The sequence below is a fragment of the Lissotriton vulgaris genome, chromosome 12 (genome assembly GCF_964263255.1).
Source record: "Lissotriton vulgaris chromosome 12, aLisVul1.2, whole genome shotgun sequence".
In the NCBI taxonomy this organism is placed as follows: Eukaryota; Metazoa; Chordata; class Amphibia; order Caudata; family Salamandridae; genus Lissotriton; species Lissotriton vulgaris.
In genome coordinates, this window is record NC_141700.1 from 12,486,743 (window position 1) to 12,511,964 (window position 25,222).

At 47.8% G+C, this 25,222-nt stretch overlaps 1 protein-coding gene and 1 long non-coding RNA gene across 4 annotated transcripts in view; one reads left to right on the plus strand and one right to left on the minus strand.

Moving 5' to 3' along the window:
• Positions 1-2,382: 2,382 nt before the first annotated feature.
• On the minus strand, positions 2,383-21,131 carry PTBP1 (polypyrimidine tract binding protein 1). Of its 3 annotated transcripts, XM_086946728.1 has the most exons (15): positions 21,017-21,131; positions 19,209-19,239; positions 17,201-17,258; positions 16,495-16,667; positions 16,264-16,410; positions 14,966-15,142; positions 14,769-14,879; positions 14,502-14,673; positions 12,464-12,541; positions 11,917-12,062; positions 9,550-9,583; positions 9,125-9,217; positions 7,520-7,736; positions 7,104-7,181; positions 2,383-4,859 (listed from the first exon to the last, which is right to left on the minus strand). In XM_086946728.1, the coding sequence occupies exons 1-15, from the start codon at positions 21,022-21,024 to the stop codon at positions 4,727-4,729; spliced, it is 1,656 nt and encodes a 551-aa protein (XP_086802854.1). In that variant the 5' UTR covers positions 21,025-21,131; the 3' UTR covers positions 2,383-4,726. The 3 variants fall into 3 exon arrangements, with proteins under 3 accessions (XP_086802854.1, XP_086802855.1, XP_086802853.1); XM_086946729.1 differs by lacking the exon at positions 19,209-19,239 and having other exon boundaries at positions 21,017-21,065; XM_086946727.1 differs by lacking the exons at positions 19,209-19,239; positions 21,017-21,131 and adding an exon at positions 18,224-18,283.
• A 226-nt stretch (positions 21,132-21,357) lies between these two features.
• Positions 21,358-25,222, plus strand: part of LOC147673049 (uncharacterized) — a 59,440-nt gene continuing 55,575 nt past the window's right edge. Inside the window, exon 1 of the long non-coding RNA XR_015302594.1 lies at positions 21,358-21,478. This is a non-coding gene — a long non-coding RNA (uncharacterized LOC147673049). The remainder of the gene's footprint in view (positions 21,479-25,222) is intronic.

Here is a 25,222-nt window from a genome sequence, read left to right on the forward strand (position 1 = left end):
TGGAAAGATTCATGTAAGGAATGCTACAGGTCTAGCGTGTTACGCCTTCAAAAAGAACTGAAAGTAAAAGGGACCTGCTGTGCATTCTGGGATACTGAGAGTTCTGGAAAGTTCTTAAAGGCACAGTATCTGTCTGAGCCACATAATGGCAGCCTATGGGGCTTGTCTGTCCACCCCTTCTCTATCATTCCTGAGGTTTTTGTGAGGGGGGGGCGTTCTGTGAGGAAAAACTTGACAGGCTGTGCTGTTTTTGGTGGAATTTCTAGTTGAAGTACTGGACAGTGTAGCCTGTGGATATAGGCTGCATTATCGGTCTTTAAATTCTCTCAAGTGTCTGTGCAGGTCTGCAGTTTAACAACTTAGGAGATTTTTGATTGCTCCGGGGTCCACGCTCATGAGCGGGACTATTCACTAGATTATGACTAACAGATACCCCTACTACAGAACTGGAGTTACAGGACAGAAACTACTTTGTCAACTGGGTGGAGTGCTTTTTCTGTGTCAGTGGCTCTCCAGACAGACTAGTTGCTCTCTCGCCTTGACAACTCTGGGGCATGTTGTGGATAAGACCTTAGATGCAACAATCAGTGGCCTTTGGTCAGCACCAGTGTGGTGCTCTTGGATTGTGCTGAACTTCATAGTATGGTGTTCCAACAAAGGCTGCCAGCAGGTTACCTTTTGGCATTTCTTCTATGGATCCTTCAGCACTGTCCTAGACGTGTACCTTTCAGCATCGGTTGAGAAGTCAGATGTCAATCCTCACAAGTTTGGCCTTAATGTTCAGTCTCTGGATAGGCAGATTCCGGAGTCTTCTGTGTACTAGCCATGGCGTATTGTTAGTCTTTGTAGACTCTGTACCTGGGGTGCCTTAGATACAAATGTGGCACAGTCCTTGTAGTAGTTAAACAGAAAAAACTGCAGACTTCATGGGGGTCGCTTTTGGTCTATTTGTGGGTGACCGTTGGAACGACTTGAAAGGGGTATTTTCCATTACTGTCTTTGTTCTCTGGCCATGTGGATCTTTCAGTCAAGGTCTATAGTGTTCTTTCCCATTTTGACTGATCTCCATCATGCTTCCAGACTCGACAGAAAAAAAGAATCTGAAGATGGCATCAACGCACAGGAACTTCCTAGGCACTGTCCTACATCACACATAGAAAGAGTGAACACCAAATGGTGTTGGACAAGTTCCACAAAGAAAAAAGAATCCAGCCACAACCATCAGAAGGTGGAATGCACAGCATGCGATTCCAGAAAAGGATTTATGCTGCACAGGTTTCAACACTGAATTTACTACCTCTTTCAACTCCTTTTAAGACCACTCAGGCTCTTTTTGATGCTCCACTAACCTCTTTTTAAGATTGATTAGGCTCCTGATTGGATGCTCATTTTGAGGCCACTACGTAGACTCCCACCTGGGCTACAAAAAAAAAAACGACTACGATTCAGGATCGAAACACTAGACCGCGAAAAAATGCACAGCAGTGAATCCAGTAAGATTAACGCTGCAAAACCACGGATTTCTTGGATTAGTTTGGAGAATCTGTGCCTGCTTACAATAGAGGTGCAATTTGCTTATCTTCCAAACCAACAACGGAAGGCCAAGTCTCACTCCACAACTTTACTTTAAATCTACTCTAAAGGTTTTTCAAATGCAACTAGACCAATGGTAGGTTAAGCACCCTTCTAATCCTGTTTAATTTAAATCCAAATACAGATTGCCAGGCAATGCAACTAGTCTTGAAATCCCTTAAAAGGCACACAAAAAAAAAGACAACACGTTCCCATACAGCCAGATGTTTGACTACAAGATCAGTCGTAGTAGTCTTCAGCAATAGGATGTTGGACCTCAGTTTGAATCTGAAAGAAACCGGCCAGTAGTTGCACGGCTCCTGGAAACCACCAAAATAGAACGGTCTAATCTGAGGAGGATTTTACACTATTTCCCTAAATGAAAGAATAAGCAGTAAGCAATTTGAATATTCAGGCAAACCCTTCCAAGCTCATGGCAGGGGGTTATTGTATCTTCAGCACTTGTTCCAGCTTTTGTGAAAAGCAAATTGCACATTACTGACCTCATCGGAATGGAGGTCTAAAAACGCATAAGTTTCACTGAGTATACAAACATTTAAACTGCATAATTAGAGGCGAGCAACTGCAAGCAGAGGGAGAGGTTTAGGGTACAGTTCTTGTATTATTGGAATATAAGTCAGTTAAGAAAGCAAAAAAGGAAATGTTAAAGTAACAGCAGGAAAACAAGACCCACAAAGGATAGAAAAACGAAAGTGGAGAATAGAGTTTATTGGAAAGCCCAGAGCAGAGGGGCCAATTTGCCTTCTACAGCGAACAATGAACACTTAACTGCCACAGAAATGTAAAACATTTGTTATAAAATAATTTTTAATTTCAGTTCATTTTGCATTACAAACTTTCCTTGGTACAAACAGAATAGATTTTACTGCTTACACCTCGCGACTGCCCCGTGCTTTCAATTCACAATACTGAACCTGTAATTGCTGTTATCAAAATATACATCTGTTTTTTTTAATAAAAAAACTGGGTTTCGCTGCCCCATCTGACTTTAACAGGTATATAAAAAAAAGTTATAAATATTTACACTCCAATTCTCACATTCTTTTACACACTAACATGGAACCAAAGGAATAAGGCAACACTAGCAGAGATGCTGGTGAGGTGGCATCAGTTTGTCACAACTGCCAACATGATCAGGAGGTACCGGTTAAGTAAACCGATGTTTAACAGCCACCAATAAATAGAACCTGCCTAATGTCATGGGGAGCTTCTCCTTGACCATTCAAAAAACAATTCCATTTATTTGCAACTAAACAGGTATCCTCGGAGGCCAGAGCCAATAAAAATGATGTGCAAGACAAAAGGATTCAGATAGCTGTGGTTTAGATCCCAAACATGCTTAGCATACTGATTAAAGACTGCCTTTTATCAAGCTCAAATTGTTACATGGCTGCACAAGTTCACATGTTCCCAAATGAAGTTTAAAAGGCAGCCCATGCGGCTTACAGCTTGAACTCCCTACGATAAAGCAAGCTGCAACATATAGGTGGACCCAAGTACACCGCCCACTTAAACCAAGAAAAGCTCCACAGACTGGCCTGCAAAGGATTAACTATAAAGCGTTAAGACAAAATAACGAAAAACAGCTTTGGTCCAAAATTCAGAAAAAAATTCTGAATACACAAGTTTGCCATTTCTGCAGCCAACTAAAAATGGAACTCATATGGCAAAGTTACTATCACATACAGGCAAATGACGCAGAGAACACGGAATACGTGTGTACTGTTAACAACCCATTTTATGATGGGCGCCAGTCAAGCAGATATCAAAATAAAGTACAAATCATCACGCTTTAACTAGCGCTTTTTAAAAGCTAAAGCCAAGGCTAAGTGAATGGATGAGGAATGCATAAAGAGATCCTGGACTTCAGCTTAAGACAATAGCAGGTCAGCAAAAACTGCACATCACATCAACCAAGCCTGCACTCACTTTAAAGTTAAGTGCTCCCCCAACATCGGAGAATCAGCTCGGCTAACATTTGTTTTTAGGGACACTTTGCCCACACTGCTACCGTAACAAAGTTATACATATGACTAAGCAAAACGATTAGAACACAGGAACAAAACCTGCGCAAAAATGAAAATCAAGCAAGAGTATATACAAGGTAACAAGAAGATATAGTTCTACCACTTTATCTTACTATAAACGTTGCTTAAAAGAAACATCCTGCATATAAAGATATAGACTTGGTCAAAAGGTAAGACAGGTGACAGCAACTCAAGTATTGCAACCATGGTTAGAAACAGTATGCCACCAAGACAACGTATAATCAGGGAACCATCGGTCTATAAAAATAAAAAATAAACTTAAGTTCTATGCCCCAATTAGCAAGACAAGAGATTGTAGACCAATGAATAAAACACGAAATTTAGACTTCTGAAACAAGTCACAAACGTACTGCTGTGTAGTAGCTCATGTTCAAGGGAAACTTTTTAAACTGATTAACAAGCAATGTTTCCGAAGCTAGAAAAGCAAAGATAGCAACGAAAAAATATGGTACATGGAAAAAAAGTATAACATTTTAAAGAAATTGGGATCCAGCTCACAAACTGCAAAACAAGAAGGCCGATACGTAATTATTCGATATTTTCTTTAACCACTCAGATTATGCAAGTCACTGGTTTGTCTCAACTTTGGTCTGGGGAAACAGTTAAGGCACAGGCTGGAGTAAGGCTTCGAGGAAACACCTTCACCTGGAACCGCTTTCTTCTGGGAGATTGTGCGTTTGATGCAACACATTTGGGATGTTAGGGGGGGGCACAGTCTTGTGTCTTCAGAAGGCTGACATGGGTAAAGAAAGTATAGTAAGGCATCAGGGTGATTTCAGGGCTCAGAAGCCCAGGAATGGATCAAAGCAGTATATCCCACCTTACAGTAGAAACCAATATTTCAATGCACAATCTGGATCTTACTGCTGCAAGGTAGCAAAAGTCGAGATTTTAAAAAACAGATGAACAAATATCTTAAAAAAAATAAAATCTCTGGTCTTTAAGGTCACTTGAGCTGCATTTTAAAGTGGCTTTGTCTTGGTTTTCTGGAATGATGGAAGTTGTTCCCTTGGTTCGAGATCAGTCTGCGACCCGGCACCATGGGGGGGAGTTTTAAGTCCATTTCTTTTTTGGAACGAGTTCACTTAAATTGTAGACTTGGAGAAAGACACGCGCAGGTGATGGCTCTCGCCCAGGTCATGGTTGTGCAGCTCGATCAGCACTTGAATCGCCTCCTCCACGGACCCCATCTGGATCAGTGCCATCTTACGGTCCTTCCTGCAGACAAACCAAGCCACAAAGTGAACATGACAACTCGCCTACTGGAGAAGCAGACATCCGTTTTTGGAACACAGTATGAATGGAAAGGCAAATCTTACACCCTGTAACTCAACATGCAGTGCTTTAGATTTACATGTATTGCATTCCTGTAACCTAGTCTTGAGCAAGGACTGTTGAAAGTCTTTGGTTGTGAGAAAACAAGCCAGACCCCTTCAGCCAAGGTGGTCTACAAATGATTCTGGCATTTACCTGCGGGCCAGGAAATTGATGTGTTTGGACTGCTGACACGCCGCCTGCATGGTCTTGACCGGGATGGCCTGGTGGTTTACATTACTGTTAGGTGGTTCTGACTATCTGAGCCGCCCTGATTTGTCGCTTTTTGAACACCTGATCTGAGCTTTTACAGTGAGAGAGCCTCATAAGCTGGAACTCACCCACAGTGAACTCGGGATAAAAAGGACCATGTGGATTTCACCCGTGCCCGCCTTGTGAGAAGGCTGCAGCCAGGATAAGGGGCACCGGACTTGTTACATGTGTGCACACCTGTGTATGGGATACGCAGGGGAAGACTCATGAGCAGCCCAGGACTGGTACAGATGGAATGGTGCGGCCGTGGTTTTGCAGAGTTGGGTGGTGACATGGAATAGGCTTTATAATGTGGTAGACACATAAGGGAAAGTCTGTGTGCTTCACTGAAGGACCACTCCATTACTCTCCTATAGCAGGGCTCGAAAATTACCCAAAACGACACTAGTCCTGCAGGTCTGGTAGCTTGAAATCTCCTAGACCTAACTGCAACCTACTTGACCGCAGTCTCTGAACGCGGACCAAATATGACAAAATAAGATTTAAAGGCATCTTTATTGCTCATTAAATTTGTGAGCAATAAAAATGCCTTTACATCTCATCTTGTCACATTTGCTCCGTTTCAGAGAGAACAGTTAGTTTGCCTTCCTACTAGCCAGAAAGGGAGAGTAGGCCCTAAAACAGCTTGCCCTCATTAAATTTTGCTTGCATATGCGAGAGGTCGAGTATATTTGAGCCCTTAATAGAGACAAGCCTTTTTGCAGCAGACCAGGAGCAGTTTTTGGTAGGGAGATTTGGATCAGGAGTGATAACCCTCAGTGACTTATGTTGGATGAAGGTGGCCAGTCCAGATCAGACTGAGACTTAATCAGAATGTCAATAGAGTCAATCTTGTGCTGCTGAAGCTCTAGTCTTAGTCTTGCTGCTGACTAAAGATGTGCAGGACATAGTCCACTTGCCTGATCTGCAGCTGTTGTCATCAAGCACAGCTACATCTAACCTTTGACCAAAAAGATTTGCAGGCCTTAAGTGCACTCTTGACCGAGAGAAAGGCATAGGTTCCAAGAGGAGTGTGTATCGGTATGGGGGTACTTCGATTTACACTCCGGACCGGAACAGAGGTCGTACCATCAGCAGGTCATTCTGCAAATGACGTTGAAATGGAGAATAGAACCCTGGCCAGGCGTGGCCTTTAGTCTGCAGAAAAGAGTTGAGACCAGCTACATTAAGGGAGAGCTCTCCGAAGCAACAAACTATGCTCTCGGATGCAACAAGCTACACTATCAAGACAATACAGTTGAGTGGAGAGCTACTAGAGAACCGAAGGGAGCCACAGTGAGTCTGGAAGGGGAGCACAAGAGATTACATCAGAACCAGTCGGTGGAAAACCAACAATGACTATGGCATTGATGACCATGGGCAGTAGTCAAGGGAAGTCAACTTTGTACTCAGAAAACTTCTTGTAATCATCCAACCTTAACAGATGGCGCACTAATGCAAAGCATGTGTACCTACAGAACACGCCTTGAACATGGTCTTTATGCCTGGTCTACTTCACACTTGATGAGCAAATCAAAGTGGAGGTACTTTCGCATTGGAAACCAATTTTCTCCACAGGGTTTCAATCATTTTTGTGAACTCAAGCAGTTAAACCTAAAAATGTAACAACGGTGTCAATTACCCGCCAGGACTGCTACTTGCTGGAGTGGGGGTGGATATTTCCTCAATCTAACAGCAGTCGACAATCCTGAACAGCTGAATTTTTACAGCAAGTTTTAACAAGTTATCCCCCACACAAAAAAATGAATCCTAGTCACTGTCCAGACGAGCAACCTTATCTGGCAGGTTGTCTGGAGGGAGCCAGCCAGCAAGTTTAGCAGAGAAAGCTAACTGGCACATCAATATTTGGCATTATCACATGAAACAATCACTTACTGGAAGAATTTGAATCCTTTTACTACTCCGCCGGTGTTTGAAAAAAGCATCTTTATATCATCTTCTGATACTGCAGGCCTGCAAAGCAAAAGAACGTTTGATTAAAGAGAAGCAGTTAACAACGCATTCCTGAAACAAATCCATAGTCTGCATGAAGTTGAGCGTCTCACTCCTACAATCACAGTAAAGCACCACCTGGCTCACAGGCCATCCCCAGCCCATTCGAAGTCCTTTACACTCACGCTAATGCAGCAGCCGCTTCCATAAAGAGTTCCTGGGTCAGACAGGCTATCGCAACCTTGATTCAGCCTTGCATTCAGTGGCTGATGCACCCACCTCATTCACTTGAGCTTCGAGATTTACCACTAGAGACCTGAGAATCAACAGTAAAGCAGGAGCACAAATTCTTAACTTACGGGATGTTGGAAAGATGAAGGGTTGCAGATGGAGGGAAGATGTTCTGAAAGTTTTTGGAGCCAGGCTTTTTGAAGCGATGGAGAGGCGAGTTGGTGTAGTCCTTGGTCAGGCCTTGGTCCTCTGAGCCCTCACGAGGGAGTTGCACAGTCTGGTGTTTGGACAAGGTGATGCGAATCTGTTTCCCGTTCAGTTTTTGCCCGTTCAGGTGGCTCATGGCTGCAATGGTAAGAGTCACTGGTCAGTCGCCACAAAATCCAGACATTAATGGACAGGTCAAACAAGTTCAGGCCTGAGGGGCACTGCCCTAGCGTGCTTCCCCAGGAAGTGAGTTAGAGTGCTAATGTCACTGGCCTAAACTGTGAGGCCATGTGATAGTTGCTTGGCATACCTCATTGGGCAGCTGGGAGACTGGGGCAAATAGACCCCAACCGTGGTAGTGGTTTCTGCCCCTGGTGTCCAGGGGTCCCGGCTAAACAAAAAGTACTTACCCCGTGGCACAGTTATGCCCTTCAGTGACCAGCTTAAAATAGGTGGCGCATCCATCCTTACAGGATGGACACTCGCTGCAGTTAACTTCAGCGGCTGCTGTCTGGGGAAGCTTCTTTACATAGCAACACTAGTCTTCCAAAATGTGCGAACCCATTTGTAAGAGCTAGACCCCCACCCCTTTTATTTTATGCTACATACACTAGTACCAGTACACAGCCTGAATACCATGCATGCAGCACTTGCTGACTGTACACAGTCCACCGCGCTGGAGGTTAGCGCTAGTTGCTGGGTTTCACAAAACTGCAGAGGACTTGAGGGGTCAATAACTGCCTGCAAGAGGAAATGGGTCTGGCCATAGCACAATTTACACATACGCTAAGGCACTTTTGGTGCAACCCTCCAGGTCAAAGGACAGGTCCTTTTCAGAATCTGATTAGACCATAAATATGAGTCAGGAGTATCCATGGGCAGTGAACTCCGCTCACTGAGTTTTCTGCACTAAGTGTTACACGGAGATCGCAGTCCCCAAAAACTGCTTTGCGTTGCAGAGCTTTTTTCCTTGCTCGCGTTAATAGTCAGGTAGGCAAGCCAGGAAAATAAACCTACGGGCAAGATTTTCTTGTTCGCAACAGTCATGAAGTTGGAGAATGAGTGTGTGGAAAATTAAGATCCTGCTGAGATTTCTAAACGCGGGTGTGTCAGGTTTCTCATGGTGACTGGACGTGTATGCTCGCGACAGCTGGCGTTGAGAAACTGCCTGTTTACATTGAGAACCTGCTTCTAGTAAAAACCTACTCGAGAAGGAAAAGGAAAGCAAGGACTGCTTAGTGCCATCTGCAATGACTGAACAGTGCGGAGAAGTACCCCGCACTGAACAGTGACAGTGAACAGCAGTTTTCTAATTGCACTCCGCCGCTTGCGGAGCTCCGCGTAGTGCGGGTGAGTTTTTTGTTTGCACTTTGCGTAGTTCCGTGTAGTGCAACTCCACCCAGGGTTAGTCAGGATAGCAGGTCCGTTTGCTGTTGGGACACAAAGGAGTGTGGGACTGGGCGCACCACATGGGGCACTGTCCAAGCGTAACAGCAGGTAGTAATGCAGTGACATGAATAACTCACCCAGCTGGGCTTGGTTGCCATCAGCCATTTGAATCAGCGCATTTTCCTTCTTGTTGAAAAGAATCTTCACCCTCTGCACATCACCGTAGACTCCTTAAGACGTGAGGAAGAAGATATGTTGAAACAAGGAGCAGAGCGCTCTACACAGCAAGCCCAACGCTACAACAACTTCAGACTCCCACTCATGATCTCTACCCATCACATTTGGATCAAAGGCGTAGAGCACCAAGTCATACTTTCACAAATCAACTAAATTACATTTTAAACGTGAACTGAGCTACTCAAAACCGCATGCAAAGAAATGACCCATGCTAAAAGCAGGCAACTCCAACACTGAGCATGCAAATGTAAAGAGCAGCAAACGTTACATCCGAATAAAATAACATCACAGAAAACAAAGGTAAAAAGAGTGAATGATAACATACCGAACAGAATAAAGAGGCAGTGGGGTGTAACTCTCTAGAAACAGCAGAGCAAGGCAGCGAAGGGACAGGGAGAGTAAGAGGAGCCGGAGAGGAGAGCAGAGCTTGCAGAAATGGTCCACGAGGAAGGGCAGTCGCCGAGGAGTGACAAGATTGGTTGATGGATGATGATGTTGTCAAGATGGTTAATATTGAAGGACAGGTTGGTTTCCGAAGAGCAGAGGTTTAAAATTTTGGAAGGGGTAAGATTTTAATTGTTTCAAGCGACAACAGGAAGCGGAAGGGCCGTGCAGTCAGTTGGCAAAGAAATTCCGGATCAGGGAAGAAAATAGGGTGAGGGGAATGGGAAGAGAAGAAAAAAGTAGCAAAAACAGTCAGTAAATACAATAGGAAACATGAAGTGTTCTACATTCAATACTTGTACACAGAAGGTTAAAAGGCTGTACCAGCAAGACAAAGAAGCATTACAGGAGAGACAGCAGTGCTGGGGGCGACCATTTGAAGTACAGAGATAGGCACAGTTCAGCAAGACTCCTATTTGGGACCCTGACGAAAATAAACTGGAACTTGCGACAGGGCCATTGCTTAAGGACCGAAATCTGGTTAAAAGTGCCTGGGATTTAGCAGTTCCCACCTCCCCTGAAAGCACCATTTACCAGCAGGCCAGTCTTTATTGCGATTTCAGAGGACAAGCTTTCAGCTCCAACGGTCTACATCCCAGCCCCACGGGAGTCCCCGCCTCAACACCCCTGGGCACAGCCCCACACTGTGCAGCATGGCCAAGCAATGCAGGTCCGAACTGAATATGGGAGCAGAGGAAGCAACCGCCGTCCTTCGCCCCTGATAAATCCCAACTCAGCGGAGTCTGATTTTATGAAGTGCACAGAGTATCAGCCCTGCTAAGGCAGGCATGCCTTGACTTACTGGGGACTAACCACAACACAGTGAGGCTCTCAACTAACAGCTTGCATTTATTTTGTATTCTTACGTTCGTCCAGGTCACACATCTGCATGAAGCAGAAGCTGTTTGCTACATCCGTGTCTCCCAAGCAATGGGGGGGGGGGGCTTGTTCTATCAGAGCTGCTGCTTTTCTGACTGCAATATGGTGCTCAAAAGTAGTCAGACAATATTCAGATTTTATCCAGAGTACATTTTTACAGAGCAAGCAGCTGGGTTCTAGCAGACACAACTACCAGAGTAATCTATATTGCCCACCTCAAATGATCTACTGCCAGTAGATCATAAAATAAATATAAGACTTTGTGGATGAGAGGCAACAAAAAAAGACCCATCACATGTACATATTCAGACTGACTACATAGGTCGTGTCGTTATTCTTGTATTGTTAGGTGTATTTTTGGTATGCACAGGAATGAGATAAGCCAACACGTTTCGCCCAGAGAGGGCTTCTTCAGGGCTGTAATGGCATACAATTTCAAGCATACGTCAGCCACTAGCATTTTAGGAGTAACCACTATTGTTTCCTTTTTCTCTTGATTCTCTATCTACCAATGGAGCTCGTTGTTTCAATTCAATTGCCCATTTTTGTGTAATATCTGTGTTCTTCTGTCTGAAACATACTGACATGCTTAAAATTGTATGCCATTGCAGCCCTGAAGCTAGTCGAAACGCGCTGGTTGATCAAATTCCTGTGCATACCAAAAATACATCTGACAATAAAAGATTGACAAGACCTATATCGTCAGTCTGAATATGTACATGTGATTTGTCTTTTATGTTGCCTCTCATCCACAAAGTCTTTTATCCATGGAGTCTCAAGAAAAAGTAAACCGCCCAAGCACTGAAAGCGTGAACATAAGTTTAGACTGAAACAGCCTCAGTTTGAGAAAATGTGTTAAACTACACAACAATTCAAGGCTTATTGTCAACACGAGAGGAACACCTGGTCACACAATGGTAATTAATGTTGTTGGTTATTGCACTTGACAAATGTAACGCTGATGGTACCGTTGCAGGTATGTAGGAGACTTGCTTTCACCAGCCCCAAAACATCTGGCTGAAGCTACATTTGTTGAATTATGTAGCAGCTCAACCCTTAACAGTAGAGCTGCTGAGCCGAAATCCGGCTCACACAAGTCCGATGAAATAAGACATCGGTGAACAGGACCACAAGCTGCACAAATCCAGCTAGGCTTTGAGCCAAATACAAAATCAGACCACGTGCCGAACTTGGTGACCTGGAAATAAGAGCCCTGAGCCCACTCTGTTTCAGTTCAGCAACACGGGCACATGGAAGTGACAAAAGTTAAACAAATAAATGTTTGAGGCGAGAAGGATGGTAGCTCATACATACAAGGCTCAAAGGGGGAGGGGTGAATGTGGAGGTCAGGGGTGCCGCTGCTACTCACCTCGGCGTTAAGATTGCTGATCAGCAACACGGAGTTGCCAGGCATCCCCATTCCGTGCATGCCCATCCTGCTGGCAGCTGCGGCGGCCGCCGCGGCAGGGATGCCCAGATGAGCCAGCCCGCCGTGGACGCCCTGGACCGAGAGGCCTGCAACAGAAAGAGCAGCTTAGCAAAGCGACCCGAGCCCATCCGCTTCTGGCGCATACACATGTACATCGGGCATTAGATTCTTATGCGGACACCCTGGCCTGGAAGGGAGATGCCTGAGTTTCACCCCTGGCAGAGGCAGCGCAGGAGACTCTTTTCTCGCTGGGTTAGAACCACCTCATCCCCCAGTCAGCCCGAGTGCCCGCTCCCAGGCAAGGGTTAAAACAAACTGTCGAGAAAGGACATGCGGGTGCAGACACCATGCACGTCCGGGCTCTGCCAGATGCGACCGCTAAGGGGTGGGCACTACAAACGCAGCCAGAGTCCGTCCTTCAAGCGACCCACACTCATACTGACAACCTATGTCCAATCTGCGCTCTTAGAAGCAAGATAAACAGTACCTCCAGCTTGTTGAATGGCAAAGGCAGGAGAGAAGCCGGCTCCTGCATAGGGATTGGTAGAAATTAAACCGGGAGCACCTGAAAGAGCAAAGACAATGATGTGAGGCCAGACTCTGGACATACACAAACAATTCTGATCCCCTTTAATCCCCCTCAATCTCACCCTCACCCTTTAAATACCCCCTCACTTCCCACCCCAGTCCCTAAATCACATTTTGGAAAGATATGCCAACCATAACAGCTACCAACATGACGTGCTCAACTGAGATGCAATAGATGTAGCAAACACTAGCCTCTTTAACATCGCTGCTGTGGTTATTTTTCCCCTGTGCTGGAAATTGCCATTTTGCTGGTGTCATGACGAGCTGAGCTCGTCATCAGCACAGCTCAACTGTGCCTCATGACGAGCTGAGCTCGTCATGAGCATGGAAGGGGTTAACAAAGAACCTGGTAATCATTTAACCTCACAAAGTGAGACATGCGCTTGGCTGAAGTGAACCCATCAGAAAAGCTTCCAAACGAGCCCGAGTAGAGCTCCTTGCAGAGGCCTGTGTGCGCTCAAGACAAGGGAAGCGCTTAACATGTAGCCCAGGAAGAGGTCATTGTTCGGGAAAGGGATGGGTTGATGACTGGTTCCAGCCTGAAGGGGGTCGGAAGTTGCCTTCAGTTGTGGACTGTAGCAGGGCTTCTAAACTTGTCTGCACCCTGCAATCAAAGAGCCAGGTCTTGAGGTTCTTCCTGAAGGTGTGGAAGGTGGGGGCGCATCTGATGTGCACTGGGAGCTCATGACAGGCTTTGCCGGGGCGTAGGGGAAAGCTCTACCTCCTGCTTTGATTCTGCAGATGAGGGGGGGGTTCCTCTTTGGAACGTGTAAGGACTCTTTTTGAGGTATTTGGGTCCGATGTGGGGGGATTTGTAGGCGTCGGTGAACAGTTTGAAGGTAACACTTAAACAGGGAGCCAGTGGAGGTCAAATGTGTTGGGTCATGTTCGTGCCGTGGGGTTCAGAGGACTAGTCTGGCTGCGGCGTCCTGGATGGTCTGTAGTTTGTGTAGGAGGGTTCTGTTGATTCCAGCAGAGGGCATTGCCGTAATCCAGTCTGCTGGTTAAGCGTGCGTGACGACTTTCTGCATTCTGGGGTATCTATTTGAAGGGCTTGCGGAGGATCCAGAGGCAGTTGAAGCTGGTGGGTGTGAGGGAGTTTATTTGACAGGTCATAGTGAGGGAGGAGTAGAGTATGATGCGAAGGTTCCGTGTTTGGTCTATGGGGGTGGGCAGACTCCCAATGGCGGAGGGCTATCAGGTCTCGTCCCAGGTGAAGGGTCAGAGGATGAGGACCTCGGTCTCCTGTAAGTTGAGCTTTGGGCAGCTGCTTTTCATACATGTGGCCATGTCTCATTCCTTCCTGGAAACAGTCTGGTGTCTTGGAGAGGGAAATGATGGGCTGGGTGTGGTCAGCGTAAGATACTATGCTGAGCCTGTGTTGGCAGACTATGGAGGCCATGTAGATGCTCAAGAACGTTGAGCTGAGCAATGCCCTTGGGGAACTCCCGCAGTTCATCTGTGTGGGTTCGGAGAGAAAGGATTGGATTCTCGTATCCCAGCATTGTGGAGTCAGTGTGGGTGCAATGTGATTGCATTGAAAGCTTGCGGAGCGGTCTAGGAGGGTCCCTTGTCTAGTAACCGGCGGATGTCAGTGGCAGCGAGGAAGGCAGTCTCAGTGCTGTGGCTGCTACGGTATCCGGACTGGGAGGCTTCTAGGAGTTTTTTTCCGGTGAAGGTGGTCAGCTGGGTGTTTACAAGTCTCACTGTGACTTGTACAGCGAAAGGGAGGAGAGTGGAAGCGGACACTAAGACCCTCACGCTTCATTCAAGCATCGAGCCTATATCTATTTCCATCATCTCCAGGAGGCATGGCAGCATGAAGCAAAGCCTGCCATGCTCCCAGGGTACAGCTGCAGAGGTACAGGTAATCATGCCAACAGTGCCCCCCAGGATAATGCAGGACCCCAGCGCCTCAATGGTCTAGCGAGCCTCACCAAAAGCCGCCATGGTCTGGTCCAGCGAGGGTTGCCCGTCCCCGGAGGGTAGGTCGGGCCGCGTGTAGTCTCTGCTCTTGTCGTTGTTGTACCGGACGTTCAGGCTGGTGAGTTTGGAGAAGTCGATGCGTAGTGTGCAACAAGCGTTGTAGATATTCTGGCCATCCAAGGACTGCGGAGAGAAAAAAGGAGACATGAGCTCTGCTGGTGCGGACGAGCAGACCGGATACAGTGCGCAGCCAGGGCTGGACATGGGCACGCACTCACCAGCTTAGCGTGCTGCGCGCTCGTGGGGTCGGCGTACTGCAGCAGCGCCTGGAACTGATTGTTCTTGGTGAAAGTGATCACCTTCAGCACCGTGCCAAACTTGGAGAAAATCTAAGAGGAATAAAACAAGACTTAGTGGCGCACACAACCATGGGGGGCTCTTCACAAAAGGTTTCATGTCCCGCCCGAGCACGCACCTGATTAAGCACGTCTAGCGTGACCGGGTAGAAGAGGTTCTCCACAATGATCCTCAGCACCGGGCTCTGGCCCGCCATCGCCATCCCGGCGTCCACAGCCGCCGGCGACGCAGAGGCCGACAGAGCGATGTTCCCAGACTGCACAGAGTTCACGGCGTGGAGCGCGGCAAGAGCTCGCTGCAAGGGGAGAAGGGGCGAAAGAGCATTATTTACAGCAGCAGAGCCCCTGTCCACCCCGACACCACCCCTGGAGGACTAGGCACATGCACCCTCTAACCGAGGCTGTTCACCACAAGCAGTGAAATCTACAACTGCACCCCTGAGAGCCTCTTTGAACGCTGCAGCAAGACTCATCACTGGATCAAAAAAACTTGCATATTTCCCCTGAATTAAGATCCCTGAACTGGCTGCCTTTTGAAGCCAGAATACATCTGAAAATTGCCTGCATGACGCACAAAGCTGTACACCTCAACTCACCTGGCTACCTCACTCAGAAACTGACAATATCTGGGGGCTCAAGAACCACTAGAAGCACAAAGAATCTTCGCCTGAAACCTCAGATTCCAGAAGGAAAAAACAAATGCTTTCTCAGGAATGGCACCCAGGATCTGGAACTCACTCCCTCCTGAAACCAGACTTATCTCCTCTGCATTCTTTATAAAGTAGTAAGAGATGTCCCCATGACTAAATTCACCTGAACTTGTACTCTTGATCTATTTGAGGATATACACCTTTCTGCACTATTGTGTCTGATTGTCGATTTGTTTCATTCAATTATTTTGCTACCCCATGTACCCACCCTATTTTGCTTTTCATTTTTTACCTACAAGTATTCTATGCTCAAAAGTCTGATAATCTCTCCCATGTTTATTTTATTTATTTGAAAGTTTTATATAGCGAGGACATGATCCTTGCAGATATCAGAGCGCTTTACAAAGAGAAGTACCTGAGGGAGTAGTTACACAGATAAATCAATAGGTCAAATAGTACAGAATAGGTGGCTACAAAGCCAAACATGTGAATAATAAGACAGTTAATACAAATAATCACAACGGTCAGACAAGTAGTATAGATCAGTGCAGAGTACTAACAGTGTTCGAGATAGTAGTTCAGGTGTATTTACTTGTTTTCCCTACCTCCTGTATTTGTAAAGCGCTCTGATATCTGCAAAGATCTTGTTCGCGCTATATAAAACTTTCAAAATAAATAAAAATAAATAAAACCATGCGAGGCTTGGGCTAAAGAGTAGTCCTGGTGACCAGTTTACAAAGGAGATTGAAGGCCGAGGCACAGCTTACCGCTTGGTTGGGAGAGTTGTCCGTCTTCAGCTCCTTGTGGTTGGAGAACTGGATGAAGATGGGCTGGCTGCGGAGCACGGCGGTGACGGTGGAGTAATAGCTCACCAGGGCGTTGGCAGCCTCCTCGCTGTGCAGCTCCAGGAAAGCCTGCGAGAAAGGAGGACATTGAAGGAGGAGCGCAGACCCCAGCCCCCCCTGCCCGCACATCCCAGAGCCGAGGCGGACACTCACCTGGTTCTTGCCCTTCAGCATCAGCAGGTTGGTGACTTTCCCAAAAGGCAGCCCCAGGGCGATGACTTCGGCCTCCGAGACATCCATGGGGAGCTTGCGCACATGGATCACTCTGGAGGCCACCTGGACAGTCCTGCTGTCGCCTTTGAATTTCTTGCTGTCATTTCCATTAGCTGAAGAAAGAAACACATGTCAACCCTACATGATCACACCAGTGAGCGCTGATGCACAGGCCTTCACTGACCGTTTTCTACATTACGAGCCCTTCCATCCCCCCCCCAACCCAAGCGGTAAACCCCCAAAACAGGATAAATCTGCCAGGAAACTCGTCACCCTAACTTTCAAATTGCTTCTCGGAGGTTTCATAAATTCCTACCAGTTGAAAAGGCAAGTAATTTTGAACAAATACTTCCAATTTCTAAATAGGCTAAATCCCTAACCGTAAAGTCAGGGCGCGTGTACCGCCGATGGAGCACGTCCAAGTTAGCCTCCACGACCCCTTTACTATTTATGGCCAAACTCCACAGCCGTAGTGCTCAAACTACTCCAGAAAGGCGCTTCCCGTGGCCAAACGATCAACATCCCTGCAAACCTGAGGCGCCTCTTTGGGGCTTTACTGCTCTGCCCAAGTCTCATGAATGGTCACTCCTCTAAGCCTGTCCCCATCCTTCTCCAAGTCTCATGGACAAGTGGACGAAACATTTACCTGCACTCATGATAAAGGGTCCGTTGGTTACACAGGAGAAAAGCTCATCAGATCCACGCTGCAAAAGAAAAAGAAGAGATAAGAGCCCCGCATTGTCTCCATACAAGACGCACAACTGGCCAATCCAGTACAAAGTGAAAGTAAAGCACTGGGTCCGCACGCAGGGGTGGGCAGAATCCTGTATCAATTTTCAGAGTTACAAGAAAAACCTGACAGATCCCGGAGTTGCGTGGGCAGCAAATCGACGCTGCTGCTCTCCGCTAATGGTCAAGCCAGGCTGGGCGCCTCCCTGCCCCAGAAAATTGGACTAGGGGACGACAACTGTCACTCACCAACCAACCGTTGGCGAGCCACGCGAGAGAAACCACTGCCACAACAGCTGACAAAACTCCACATTACAAGCGTGAAGAGGAGTGGCACAACCTCCTCCGGCGGAGCATAATGTACTCTCCGCCCCCAAAGAGCAGCTCACAGCTATAACTGCCTTGGATATGTACCATTTGGGGTAAACCAGCAGCTCCCGTAGTTTGCAGCTACCAAGCCGTGCAGAGGCGACCAGCACTGGTCTACAAGAGCCATGCGAGAATAACGTGACAACACCAGAGCGGTTCAAGAATCCTGCTCCAGGTGCTTCAGCACGCAGGCTGCTGTACCTTACATTAAACCCAGTTAAGTTTTCTTGCTAGAGGGCAAAGTGGTTTACCCGAAACCCTGGACTGAGCGAAGCAAAGGACCCTACTTGTAATTTCGGCACTAGCTACTACCCTAGCCCAGAATGGTACCCAGTTGCTAGATAAAGGGACGGAGCCGGCAGTCCGCGCTCTAGGCATAGCTTCAGTTTCTTGTAAATCCAAGACTGGAGGCAGTTCTGATGTGCGGGAATCTCCTCCCAGAACCAAGACACGGTAGATCAGCCGGCGGCTTTGCAAGCGCACAATATCGGCAATCGTAGGTTTCTGGTCATGGTGTGAAGCGAGGGACCCGAGGACCCCGCAGCCAGAGAACATGTTCCAGGCATGTTACCTGAAAAGCTGTGGAATTCGAGGGCCTGGCCAAACGCCACTGCATGCACGGCAGGGAGGTCCCCACCTGTGGCATCCAACATGCGCAGACGAGCAGAGCTGCACAAAGTACACTTGAAAATATGTGACTACAAAGGTGAGAAGCAGGGCAGACCGGCTTTACATAAATAGGCCATATGGACAGGTGCCAAGCAGAAGAGGGTTTCTATGACAAAGAAACGCTTGTCAATGCTACACAAATAATGAGCGGGTACGACAGGCCGCAGGCTGGGTTGCCATGGAGCGGAGAGACTACCTGGACACACGACACGCTTAGATAAGGGGTACTGCCCACCCCCCCCCCCCTCTATGTGAGGGCTCGCCTTCCCAAGGCCGGGTAGGGCTCACTTCCAGTAAAGGGACGCCCCCTGAGCGAGGGCTGACTCGGCCACGGCCGGGGGTCCAAATTCCAAAGACATTGCGTGCGTCGGGGAGGGGTTACCAGGGAGACGGCTGGAGCCGACGAGCTGCATATTTGCCATTCTAAGCCTAACTGTTGCTACGCGCGCAGACTTCCAGTTTCTGTCTACAAACCTAGACCAGTGAAGCTCGCAAGGTTATAGTACAACAACTCGCCGCCATGACATACATGTGCGTTAATCGCGTGGGCCGACCAAAGTTACACCCCTGTCCCACCGAGACTCGCAGTACAAAATGGAGGGCAAGTGCCACATCACATGATCTTTACAATCTAGGCAGGATGGATGCTTAATGCGCTAAGGCCAGTAAACCAAGGTCATAAGCCGTGCAGGCCCAGAGATACCCCCACCCAGCCTTCCATCCTGTAGCCGAACACTGCCAGAGAAAGATAACCGGAGACCTCGTCCCAGATAACCACAAGGACAGCTAGACAGGGGCGTGAAAGTGACCCATGCATGCCATAGACGAGGACTGCAGGGCTGGGACCACCAACATTTACAGCGCGACATGGAGCCAGGGTCACTCACCTTTGATCCAACTGTTATATCCTGGACAATGCTGCAAACAATAGAAAGAAAGACGTTAGCAAGGGCACAGCAGGTACAAACACAGCCACAGCGCATGCAAACTTACCCCAGAACCCATGGCCCTGTATGCCACTTTCGTGAATAGGGGCACAAGCAATTGTGCTCCAAAAGCATCTACTGGATACATGAAACTAACTAGGTCTGGGCAGAGTCAGCGGCAGAATATGACCCCCAACGGGAAGGGGCTCGTCTGTCTAAGAATGAATCGGTCATAGCCTTAGTTCACCCCCGGTGCGAGCCCCCCAGAGAAGGGGCAGCCACGGACAGACAGGCAGAGGTGGGGCCGCAAAATACGGCTTGGTACAATAAACACGGACCCCAAAACGAACACCGAAAAAAGTAGTACCAAACTTCAGGGTAAGGAAGCGCCTCGTGCAAAGCCATCGCCATGACATACAAAACACTTTTTTTCCTCTTGCAACGTATCATTTGCTACCTTTTATCTTGTTTGCTCTTGCTACTTGCAAAATTGCCTCATGTAATGTAAAGTTTGCTCTAGTAATTAGCAATTTTCTCAGGTTCCACTGCTGGTCCTACTGTGTGAAGCGCCCCGACACCTTCCGGTAAAGTCTGCGCTATAGAAAACGCATAAAATAAGTAATCCCCGCTCCTCCGGGGCATCTTAGGTGGACATGCACAAGTGCCGGCTCCAAGTGCCCCCTCCCGGGGTAAAACCCTCAGTGCCCCCACCCGGGGTAAAACCCTCAGACCCGGCCCTCAGTGCCCCCACCCGGGGTAAAACCCTCAGACCCGGCCCTCAGTGCCCCCTCCCAGGGTAAAACCCTCAGACGCGGCCCTCAGTGCCCCCACCCGGGGTAAAACCCTCAGACCCGGCCCTCAGTGCCCCCTCCCAGGGTAAAACCCTCAGACCCGGCCCTCAGTGCCCCCTCCCGGGGTAAAACCCTCGGTGCCAACTCCCAGGGTAAAACCCTCAGACCCGGCCCTCAGTGCCCCCTCCCGGGGTAAAACCCTCGGTGCCAACTCCCAGGGTAAAACCCTCAGACCCGGCCCTCAGTGCCCCCTCCCGGGGTAAAACCCTCAGAACCGGCCCTCAGTGCCCCCTCCCGAGCGGGAGGCCAGGGCAGGAAGTGGCCCAGATGATTGCACAAGGCCGGGATGAGTCCAGGGGGGGGGGTCACAGCAGCACATCCGGAGGGAGTTTGACTTAGGAGGGGGGTGGCTGAGGCCAGCTGTGGGGGCGCCCGGCCCCAGGGATCCGCGTCCACCAGATGCAGAGAAGAGACCCCCGTTCCCATAGCAACCGCAAACTAGACCGGAAGTGACCCCCTCTTCTGGGAGAAGAGCTAAAGTTTACTATACATCCGCCGCGCCCCCCCCCCATTTCAGAAAAAACTGGAGCGAATCCAAACCCCAACAGTTCAAAAGTTAGTTTTTCTACGAGAACCGACCCACACACCACGGGACAAGCCTCTTCCCCCCCTCCCAGCAGGTACGGGGGGGGCATTACCAAAACTCCTCGACACTCCCCTCACGACCACAGAGAACCCCCTCCCGTTCAGACGGAAGCCCACCACCCGCAGCTCTCCGGTGGGGGCGATCTGAACCAAGGAGACAACCAACAGCCCCCCCCCCCCCCCCCCCGCCAACGGCCGGAGCGGAAGCTGGGCCCCGCTCCGTCACCTGAGGTACGGAGCCTGCGAGCACCCGGTCCCCGCCGCCCCCTCCTCGGAGGTGAGGCGCGCGGCACCCAAAGCCCCCTCCCCGCCCCCGCGGGGGCCCCCACTCACCCGTCCATTGCACATGGAGGTCCGCCGGGGCAGCTGAGCAGGCGCAGGAATAGCGGGAAGCGCCGGCGGCCGGGGCGTAATATAGACTCACAAAATGGCCGCCGCCGGGGCGGGGCCAACCGCCCACCCGGCTGCGGCGCTCATTGGACCATTCGGCGACCTACGCAGCGCGTATTGGCTGACGGACAACGGCGCCTCCTCCCATTGGACGACCCGTTCACGACGCTCCGCCTTCCCGCCGGACGGGACGGGGCGTGGCGTGCAACAAGTTTCCGCAGTAAGACAAAATGGCGCCCGCTCGGAATGGGAGGGGCGCGCGACGTGTCGTAGGTAAAAAAATGAAAAAAATTGAAACGAAAACAACACAGAATAAACGAAAAATGAACGATTCGGAAGAAAACCTGAGAGAAACATCAAATAAAACGCGAGAAGACGGGTCACTCTGGCCGTTGCTTGAAAGGGGTGAGGAAGAGGCTCCAAAGTTTAGTGACTTTCATAGACACAGAAGAAATACTACAGACCCTCCCCCTGCAGAGCAAGAACATTCATTATTCAAAATGCAGAGGTTCTGGCTTCATTTAAATACCTAGAAACACACAAGGTGCATAAAATTGTGTAAAACCAAGAGCATTCCTATGTATGTGAAGAGGCAGGGCCTCTGGAATTAGGAAATGACTATTGCAACATAGCAGCAATGGAAGCATACATCCAGCAGCACAATGACCTTCCCACAACTGTAGTTTATAATTAATGTAGGTAATGGTCAGGAAAGATATATAGAGTGTGCTACCTCAAGCATCACCCCTGCTGCAAAGAGCTGCAGCACAAGTTACTACTTGTGTAACAATATATCTGTAAGAGACATTAGTTAGTGATAGATTCCTTACCTCAGAATATCCCCAGGCGTCAGACTGGATCCGGAAAATTTTGCGTAGCAATACCCCTGCGCGCCGGCAGGCGTCGTCCGCGGCCCCGTGTCGGTCGTCGGCGTCGTTAGCACCAGAATGACGTCGTCGGAGTACTTAGACGCCGCCCATGCTCGCTGACGTCCGTTCTTTTTTCCGCGCCAGCTAGCGCAGATCCGGAGAAGCTCTACCCCTTAGTCTTTTTTGACTAAACTTTTTGATCATTTCTTTACTCGAGTCTTCGACTCCAACGGTGCCGGTAGGGATGCCCGGGTTAAAACCCTGTTCCAAGTGCGACCGACTGATGTCGGTTACCGACCCCCATCACCGGTGCCTCAAGTGTTTGGGCCTCGACCACGACGACCGCACCTGCTCCGACTGCCGGCTCCTGACGTCTAAAGCTAGGCGGGAGCGACTGGAACTTCGGCAGTCGGCCTTGCGCCGCTCCAGGTCACACAGGAGGTTGAGGGACCGGTCGCGGGGTCGGAGCCCTCGCAGCTCCGGGAGTTGACATCGGTCGTCAGGATTCCAGTCCTCAGGTAAGAGGCATGAGAGGTCGGAGAGACATCATCGTTCCTCCGACCCACCCGCGATGCGGCCGGGGTTTCGGGTGACACCACCCACCCAAGGTACACTGCAAGCAGAGACTTGCACAATACCCAGTGAGTGTCTGGAGCAGGAAACACGTTACAACAAATCCAATCAAAACCTAACATGATGGCTTGGAAGACTTATTTATTGACACCAATAACAGGGTTTTAAAACCTAGCAAACCTCATTTGAAATGTTTTAAAACTATGCAAATGTTGTCAATAAATCAGTCTTGCCACCAAATTAGCTTTTGATTGGATTTATGGTAACTTGGTTCATGCTCCAAACACTCATTGTCCACTGGAATTATGTGGCAAGAAAAGGCAAATGATAAGGCCGAACGTTGCACATTTTGTCACAGTATTAATAATTTTGTCATTTCTTTACTTTATCACTGGGCAAACGTTTCAGATCATTCGCACCAGTTTAACATCCAATTAGACTAATAACTGAGTGCCTTTCACTAGCCAACAACACAAGACGCTATGATTTAAGCAGCATATAATCAATTTCAGCTAAAAATCTGCAGATTATGTAGGAGTTGAAGCATTATGTGGCAAATGCGGCAAATCCATAATTAGGAGAAATATGCCACTGCCACAAAATTACATAATTCCAGTGGTCCTGTGAATAGGTGAGTGTTTAGAAAAAAAATGTGGAGATTTAATTTTAATCATATTAAGTTGCAGTGGATGATTTTGATGGTTAACTAGAACAATTTTAAACCAACCTGAAATAATCAATATACATACTTTTCAATGCACATTGCACAACACAATCTGTCTGAGAAAAAAATATCATTGCACGGAATAGTAAAAAAAAATGTGAGTTCCTCTGTTGTTTTTCACTATTCTGATGTAAAATGTTGACTTATACATAAAAGTGTCCAAACTCCTTCTGATGCTGCATCACTCCATACAAATATTGTGTAATATGTATATAAATTGTTCATGCCTTACAACACTGTTATTCCTGTTTGGAGACATTATGAAAGGTACAGTGGTGGTAAATAAGAAATGGAAAAATATACCACATGCGCGGGTTAGGACTCCAAGCGCATCAGGGCCATAACTATTTTGTTTTGCCTTATGGAGCTTTATATCTGAAAAATGCAAAAGCAGGTCAACCGGGCACAGTGCCATGATGGTCCACAGGCCATGACTCTTGTGCCAAAAGTGTGCCTAACAGCACATCCGGACCGCACTTTGCGGATGGATAAACATTTGAGAAGGTTGAAGAAGAAGATGCATTCTCAACACATTTTACAAACTGGTGGCTTAACTAAGGGCCTTTAGGTTCTGTGGAGATGGTGCAGCAATGATGAATCATTTCGATTAGGCCTTCTTCATAGCTGATCCCACGCCCTGGAGCGGTGGAGAAAGAGCCGCTGAATGCTTTTCCAAATGACTTTAAGACTGCCGGAGGTTGCACCTCACCGGTTGCAGTACTTTATGTTAAGAGGTGTTTGGTTAGTTCACCATATGCCAATAACTCAGGTTTTTAGTTCTGTTTGAGGCTTGCAGTTTTTCCATGGGGGGCGGGGCGGGGGGGTTAAGAAAAACTAAAGGTGCTAGTAAACGTGACTTTCTGCTGACTTGTACAAGGAAAAAGTCACAAAGTATGCATCAGTAGCTCAGACAAGGTTCAACAAGCCAGGTGCATCTCAGTTACATTGTGGAAACTTAAAAAGCCATGCATAATTTATGCTGGTATTGCATAACCTATGCAAAGTGGCATTTGAGGAAATGTGAAGCGAAGGGTGCCACACAATCTACTCATGAATGAAATATGAGTATGTGTGACGGAGTATGAATTCAGAGGTTGCAGCTATGAAAACAAACATTGGCAAAGTCAATGGGTCTGGCTTTAATTTGTGAAAGTATGTAAACAGTATTTGTACATGCCTGTGTTGACTATTAAAGTGGGGCATGTGGGATTTCTATTGCTTGTTTATCAGATATATGAAAAGTTAAAGCAAGCATCATGTGAGTCCTGACTAACACATTATCCTGCTGCAGTGACAAAAGAGAACAATAAAAGAATGCTTTCTGTATACAGTGAATACTTGGTCTAAATATTTTATTGGATGATGATTCAGTGTAAATTTGAGATGTAAATAGCCCCTCGTGCATTGCAGTGCAGGCTCTTCGATGGAGGTGGGATGACCCACCATACAGGTAGCAGCTTGAGGCGCAAAGTGAAATACTTCTCTGTGTGGAGCCAAGTCAAACACTGTGTGTTTTAGAGAAATGCCAACACTAGGGCATGCAGACAGCTGCGTCACCAAGCCAGAGTTTGGGGACTTAGAGCGTACATTTCGAGAAGGCAGAGAAAAAGGTTAGTGTCGTTTAGGTGCATTCACAAAACAAACAAAAAAATATCTATGCTTTTCATGTAAAATTAAACATGCCCATAAACTGATAATCCTACCTCCAAATATTGTAATTAATCATTCATCTATTGTTAGCAGAAGCATGCCTAATGGGGTGTGGGGGTGAGCATATGACATCATTAAACACAGGGCGTGGGGGGGCGTCCTATAACACTATTAAACATATTCCCTCATTTCTCTCGTAACAATGAGAAAACACTTCAATAATGCACTTCCCTGCTAATATGTTTCTATACTGTGTCAAACGCATTCTAACATCATCTCTTTGTATTGATTTTATCTAAAAGTAGTATGGCCCACCAATACCACCATTGTTTC